Source organism: Lethenteron reissneri, unplaced genomic scaffold (genome assembly GCF_015708825.2).
Source record: "Lethenteron reissneri isolate LAM-NWPU_2019-01 unplaced genomic scaffold, ASM1570882v1 scaffold_1412, whole genome shotgun sequence".
In the NCBI taxonomy this organism is placed as follows: Eukaryota; Metazoa; Chordata; class Hyperoartia; order Petromyzontiformes; family Petromyzontidae; genus Lethenteron; species Lethenteron reissneri.
Window position 1 is genome coordinate 1 of NW_026891127.1, and position 7634 is coordinate 7634.

The 7634-nt window shown below is 49.8% G+C and overlaps 1 protein-coding gene across 1 annotated transcript; it reads left to right on the forward strand.

Annotated features, from left to right (window-relative positions):
* Nucleotides 1–266: 266 nt before the first annotated feature.
* LOC133362255 (protein LSM14 homolog A-A-like) lies at nucleotides 267–6983 on the forward strand (the record flags this gene model as incomplete). The annotated part of the gene is made up of 6 exons (XM_061581178.1): nucleotides 267–402; nucleotides 1519–1676; nucleotides 2990–3131; nucleotides 4226–4450; nucleotides 5602–5707; nucleotides 6875–6983. Coding segments are annotated over 6 exons (858 nt in total), but the record flags the coding sequence as incomplete, so codon positions are not given.
* Between the last annotated feature and the right edge of the window lie 651 nt (nucleotides 6984–7634).

A 7634-nucleotide genomic window follows, 5' to 3' on the forward strand; every position in this document is an offset into this window, starting at 1 on the left:
CATCATCAACAACATCAACAACACCATCATCATCAACAACATCATCAACCACAATCACCATCATCACCTCCTCCTGCCCGGCCCCACCCTCCCCTCTTGTTGTCTCCCGCAGCTCGAGCCGGCGGCGGCTACGAGCAGCAGCAGCATCATCAAATCATCAGCAGCAGCATCATCAACATCAGCATCATCATCATCAGCAGCATCATCAGCAGCAGCATCATCAGAATCATCATCAGCAGCATCATCAACATCAGCATCATCATCAGCAGGAGCAGCAGCATCATGGCCACGTGGACGCTGTGCTTGGCAGCAGGACGAGCTTGATCTCCATGGCCGGCATCCGCTACGAGGGCACCCTGAGCGGGGTCAACACGGACGACTGCACCGTCGCCTTGGCCAAAGGTCACGCACGGGGGGGTGGGGGGGGGGTCACGGTCAAAGGGGGTGAGGGTTTAAACACTTCCCTGCTCCTTGCGGAGGGAGCTGCTAGGAACACGTTGGCCAGGGTCAACGACGGTGACCAGGGCGTGGGGCGTGCTGTGTTCTGCAAACATGGCCGACTGTGAGGGCGGGCAGCACAAGGCGGCGTGAGTAGGTGAAACGTTGAGTTTATAAGGGCACCACGGGGTGAGCAGCCCCTCCCCACTCAGCCCCTCCCCACCCAGCCCCACCCAGCCCCACCCTCCCCACCCAGCCCCTCCCAACCCAGCCCCTCCCACCCCCCACCCAGCCCCACCCTCCCCACCCAGCCCCTCCCCACCCAGCCCCACTGCAGGGATTCATCTTCTTGGTTCTTTCGGTAAAGTCACGTAGAAGGGAAATAATAAAATAATAAAAATAAAACATAATAAAATAATTCTCACGACTTTTCGGCCACAACGCAAGCAGCCGTCCTCAGGTGAAGAACAGGTCTGTCGAGAAGACAGAGTCTGAATGACACGCCCCAGGCTTGGAACGTCTATTTAAGCTTAGAGTCGTGGCATCTCTTCAGAAAGGTGAGAGACTCGATTATCCCGGAGTTTGTTGAAGGATCTTAAAGTTTTGTGTTCTTCACCTGAGGACGGCTGCTTGCGTTGTAGCCGAAACGTCGTCAGAATTATTTTATTACGTTTTATTTTTATTATTTTATTACTTCCCTTCTACGTGACTTTACCAAAAGAACCAAGAAGATGAATCCCTGCAGTCACGAAAGCTTTAAATCGAAAAAAGTCAGTGATTGCTTTCGTGTTAAAATACGGTGCTGTATTTTAGGATAGTGTGTTTACAATATCATTTTACGTAGATATCCACATTCACTTAATATTTTTCTTCCGCAAGTTTTTTTTGAAAATGCAATATTTGACATCATCTCAAAAACCCGATGTGATAGACAAAAACCGACGCCAGGGTTGGGATGAAACGCACGACCTCCGATAGACACCAGGCGAGGTGGTTCACTTCTCACCACGGTGGCGCCCACACACCCACCACCACCACGGCACCGTTAGCGGCGTTAGCGGCGTCTTTGTGCGTGCGCAGTGCGTGTGTGCGGCACGGAGGGTCGCCCCGCCGAGCGAGCCGTCGCCCCTCGCGAGGAGATCTACGACTACATCATCTTCCGTGCCAGCGAGATCAAGGACCTGGCGGAGTTGGGGTGCCCGCTCTCCGCTCTGCACCCCCACCTGGCCGTCGTGCAGGTGAGAGGGGGGCAGCCGTTCTCTTCGCCGCCAAACTGGTTGGTTACTTTAGCGGGCAGGACCCCACCGAGATATTTAACTCTGATCATTGGTTGTTTACCCTGTAATCTGGCAACAAAACTGACACCTTTTTTTACAAGGAGTCGTGTTTGCATTGACCACAATACCTGCGGTCGGAATGCAAACAAAAAACACAACTCTGATAATGTATGCACTGTCCTTGAAATTGATTGGTCCATACCCGAGACAGCTTTCCTTAGAGCCTAGTCTCACATGGAGTTGGACAAGATGACTGACAAAAGGCGCACAACTCAAAGACAATGCACCATCAGAGTATGAGAGCTCGGAGTAAAGCATTTACACCATTGGAACCTCATTTGCCAGTAGAAAAATATGATAATTGTTTTTTACCCTTCTATCTGGCAACAAAACTGACACCTTTTTTACAAGGAGTCATGTTTGCATAGACCACAATACTTGCAGTTGGAATGCAAACAAAAAACATAACTCTGATAATGTACGCACTGTCCTTGAAGTTGATTGGTCCACACCCGAGACAGCTTTCCTTGAGGCCAGTCTCACATGGTGTTGGACCAGATGACGCCAAAAGGCTCACAACTCAAAACATGACTCCTTGTAAAAAAGGTGTCAGTTTTGTTGCCAGATAAAAGTGTAATAAAGGACTCGGACGCTTCTCTCTGACTTCGTGTCCTTTATTGGGTTCTTGTCTTTTCCCACACGGCACTCTCTTATAGACACTCTATTTGTAGCCCCCGGCTGCTATCGCTATTGTAGCCTCCTTCCTCTCCCTGCAGACTCTCTGCTTTCTCTATTGTAACCTCCTTCCTCTCCCTGCAGACTCGCTGCTGACTCCCTGTGCAGATCCCCGCTGCTTACTCTATATGCAGACCCTCTTGGCTGCTACTCCGTATGCAGACCCGCTGCTGACTCTGTATGCAGCCCCGCTGCTGACTGCAGCCTCCTCGCTGCTTCGGGTCGGTCACCGCTGGCCGACGGTGCCGATCCTCGCTCCCCGTGTCCGTGGCGATCTCGCCACCCTCCGCTTTCGCCCTTCGTGGCCTCTCTCGTTCCTGGTCTCCCATCACTCCCTTTCCTCTTCCGGTTCCCCTCCCTCTATAGCTTAACCCCTCTCCCCCACGTGACCTAACTCCTCCCCTCATGACGTCACTTCCGGAGGGCCGTTTACGCCCGCATTACAAAAGGATAAAAAACCAATTATCATATTTGTTGTTACTGGACACGCTACGATTGATCCCGTCGCTGCGTGACCACCCACCCTCGCCCCCGTCCAGTCCTCCTCGTCACGGGGCGCCCGCCCCCTGCGGGACACGCAGCACGGAGCCCGCGGCGGCCACGGGGGCGGCACGCGCGGAGCCCGCCGGCTCGTGCGGGACACGGCGGACGGGCGGCGGCCTGCACACGGAGGAGCCACAGGTACGGGCGGCGCGGTAAACGCTGGGGATGCAAAGGTGGCCGGGCGTTGTACCGCCCGCCCGCCCGCCCCCCTCTTGCAGCCAGCAGCCTTTGCAGGTGCTCGCTAACGGAGCTTATCCTGACGTCGTACGGAAATCCGATGTTTTTTTATTTAAATCCTTTATATTAAGTTCACTTGCTTGCGCGCTTAGGACCGTGCAAATCTTTCGGCCGTTTTTTAACCCACTTCCCGTGATGCAATCGAGCTGATATTTTGCACACAGACTCGTTGTGCGTGACAATTTATGTTCGTGAATTTTTTTTTCCAAAATTTTACACTTTTTAGGACAAAAATATTATATTTAATTACCAATTTCTTAATGCTGCCACGCAATCATCTGACCCATAGGTGGCAGCCATCTCAAGCCAGAGGACGAGAGGACTCTAGCCGCCACGCATATAAAGGATTTATAGTGAAAAACTTAGTTTTTACGGGTTATACTTGTTTAAATCCTTTATATTAAGTTAGCTTGCTTGCTTGCGCGCTTACGACCATGCAAAATTTTCGGTCGTTTTTTAACCCACTTCCCATGATCCGATCGAGCTGACATTTTGCACACAGACTCGTTGTGCGTGACAATTAATGTTCGTAAAAAAATTTCATATTTAATTTAAAATACCAATGTGATAAAAATGAAACTCTTACTCAAGAAAACAGAAATGAATAATAAAATAAAACCGATGCCACGCATATAAAGGATTTATAGTGAAAAACACATGCACACACACACACGCGCACACACGCACTCACACACACTCACACACACACACGCACACACTCACACGCTCACACGCACACACACACACTCACACACGCACTCACACACTCACGCACACACTCACTCACGCACACACGCACACTCACACACGCACACACTCACGCACACACGCACACTCACACACACTCACACACACACACTCACACACACTCACACACACACAATCACACACACACTCACACACACTCACACACACTCACACACACTCACACACACTCACACACACACTCACACACACACTCACACACTCACACGCAGCTGCACTATCTCCCACAGCCGCGAGGAAGAGCGCCACGGTGGAGCGGGGGGTGCAGACGTCCCCCCAGCGTCAGCAGCGACGGTGTCGGAGCACGAAGCGGATTGCCGCCCAGACTCCCCGTGGGGCCCCGGAGCCGTGCGTTGAGTTGGACGCGGAGTTTGACTTTGCGAGCGCCAACGCGAAGTTGGACCGCGAGGCGCTGGACAGGGAGTTCCGGGGCAGGGAGGCCAAGCGGAGAGAAGGTGGGGCACTCACTCACACGCTGCCGCCACTGATCAACAACTAAGTCACGTAGGTAAAAAATTAAAATTAATAAAAGTAAAATAAAAAAAATAAAAAAAATAAAAATCACGACGTTTCGATTAATTTTAATTTTGCTGCTGTATCGTCAAAATAGAAATCTTGTCACTCAATTTTTAGAAACTTCCCAATGTGGTACCCACTGCAAACTTGGTAAAGCTGCGTCATACTGGGGTGGGGGAACTCACTCACACGCTGCCGCCACTCAACAACTCACTTCGTCCTCCGCTGCTGTATCGGCAAAATAGAAATCTTAGTAGTAGGTTTTTACCCTTTTAAACTGGTACAAAACTGACACCTTTATTCAAGGCATCATGTTTGCAATAACCACAACACAAGTAGTCAACAAAGCAAACAAAAAGAAGCAACTCTGATAATGATAATAATATGCACTGTCCTTATCATCATTATCAGAGTTGCTTCTTTTTGTTTGCTTTTTTGACTACTTGTGTTGTGGTTATTGCAAACATGATGCCTTGAATAAAGGTGTCAGTTTTGTACCAGTTTAAAAGGGTAAAAACCTACTACTATATTTTGCCAATGGTAAAAGAGATCTCATAGAATAGAAATCTTGTCACTCAATTTTGACACACTTCTCAATGTGGTACCGACTGCAAACTTGTCATCATCACGGTGGCTATGAGATGTTAACTACCTCGCCTGGTGTGCAGGAGGGCGTGGGTTCGATCCCAACCCTGACGATGCCTGCTGCTGTATATTTGGAGTTTGTGTGTTTCTCTCATCATCATCATCACGGTGGCTAGGAGATGTTGACTAACTAAATTACCTTAAAACCGTTGGAATACCTTATGCCAGTAAAAGTGTGTTGACCATCTTCTTGGATCTTTCGGTAAAGTCATCACGTAGAAGGGAAATAATAAAATAATAAAAATAAAACATTAAATAATTCTCACGACGTTTCGGCCACAACGCAAGCAGCCGTCCTCAGGCGAAGACCAGGTCTGTCGAGGAGACAGCGTCTGAATGTGTGTTGACCAGTGGAGTCTTGAGTTGGGTGGGGGGGGCGGATCTTTGTGTGTTTAATTGTCCAGGCCACCCCCTCACTTCTGCCGTTGCGTCTCCCCTTGAGCAGCGGACAAGCTGAGGGGTCCCCGCACGAGCTCCCCCGTCTTCCTGGACGGCTGCTTCTACGACAAAACCAGGAGCTTCTTTGACAACATTTCCAAAGACGGCGGGAGGTAACGGCCGCCTCTGCCACTCGCTCGTGGTGTGTGTGTGTTCTTGTTGGATCTCCTCGCCTTCAAGTGCAACGCCTGCTGGGGGAGGCGATGGGGGAGGCGGCAGTACAGCAAGCGGGCTCCGTCTCCGTCTGTGCGGAGATGGTGTTGCTGTTCCACCCCCACCCCCCACCTCGTGTATAGAAACTCACAAACGGAGTTGGCCTAACCATCCCATTATAGGATGACAGAGCTTGGGCAAATTGTTTGTGCCGTTCCTGGCACATCTGGAAAGTTTGGGCGTCGCAAAAATGTGTGACGTTAACTTGAATCGGCGCGCCAAAAAAAATTGCACGCCGCGTGAATTGCGTAGTTGCACTTGATTCGGAAAAAATCCCAGCCCCGAGAATAAGAGAAGGACGTGCAACTCTTTGACTGGGCACCAGACGAACATTTGTCTAGACGCAGGATGGCGTGGAGCCGTGCAGAGACCTCTCTGATGTCGGGTTTAGACCATTGGAACATCATTTGTCAGCAGTAGCAGAATATGATCATTGTTTTTTTACCCTTTTATCTGTCAACAAAACTGACACCTTTTTTACGAGGAGTCGTGTTTGCATTGACCACAATACCTGCGGTCATAATGCAAACAAAAAAGACAACTCTGATAATGTATGCACTGTCCTTGAAGTTGATTGGTCCACACCCGAGACAGCTTTCCTTAGAGCCTAGTTTCACATGGGTTGGACCAGATGACGCATTATGGCTGCAGGTATTGTGGTCTATGCAAAGGTGTCAGTTTTGTTTGCCAGATAAAAGGGTAAAAAACCAATTATAATATTTTTTGCTGGCAAATGAGGTTCCAATGGTAGCCATTTGCCACCCTGGTGCGGCCGGGTACGGGTAGGCCGTGAGTCACTGGTGAGTCACCGTTTGTCACTCATTTCGGGTAGGGTACGGGTAGGGAACGGGTAGGGTACGGGTAGGGTACGGGTAGGGTACGGGTAGGGTACGGGTAGGGTACGGGTAATGAACGGGTAGGGTACGGGTAGGGTACGGGTACCCGTTTGCGACCCTGGTGCGGCCGGGTACGGGTAAGGAATCAAAACCCATCTGCGACCTCTGACCAGCCGTGCTCACCCCCCCACCCCCCGCCCCTCCCCCCTCCTCCTCCTCCCGCCCCGCCAGGAACTGCCGCGTGACGTTGGCGGAGCAGCGGCGCCTGAACGTGGCGACGTTCGGGGCGGACCTCCCCTCCTCTGGCCGAGGTGCAGCCTAGACAGGTGACGACCACGGTGACGGTGACAGCAGCTCGGCTTATTGGAGAGTATATTTAGTATATTGATGATACTGATGTAGTTTATATTTTAGTTTTTTTACGTGGTGGCTTAGTTGCTGCAGCTCCCATACTATTAACATTCCTTCCCTTTCTAGATTTGAAGCTTTCGTGACTGCAAGGATTCGTATTCTTAGGTTTTTTCGGTAAAGTCACGTAGGTAAAAAAAAATGTATTAATAAAAGTTACATAAAATAAAAATCACGACGTTTCGGAGGCAACACAAGCTTCCGGAAGCTTTTTTTATTTAACTTTTATTAATTTAAATTTTTTTACCTACGTGACTTTATCGAAAAAACCTAAGAATATGATTCCTTCCCTTTATTAATGCTACCCCTACTCCCTCCCTTTGATGCTGCTAATCCTGCATAATATGACTTTGAAACCCCCCGCCCACCTCCTACACATTCCACAAGTAGTGACTAATCCCATATCTGAATTTCCTATAAATATACTACATTCCTCTGTTGATATGTGAGTCCCTTTGTCAAGGCGCTCTTCCTCCTCTAACCCAGCTTAAATATACGCTGCCAAGCTTAGTGGTGTTCATTCAGACGCTGTCTTTCCGGCTGCAACACGATAACGGAAGTCTGTTGATGTTGCTTGTGAGGT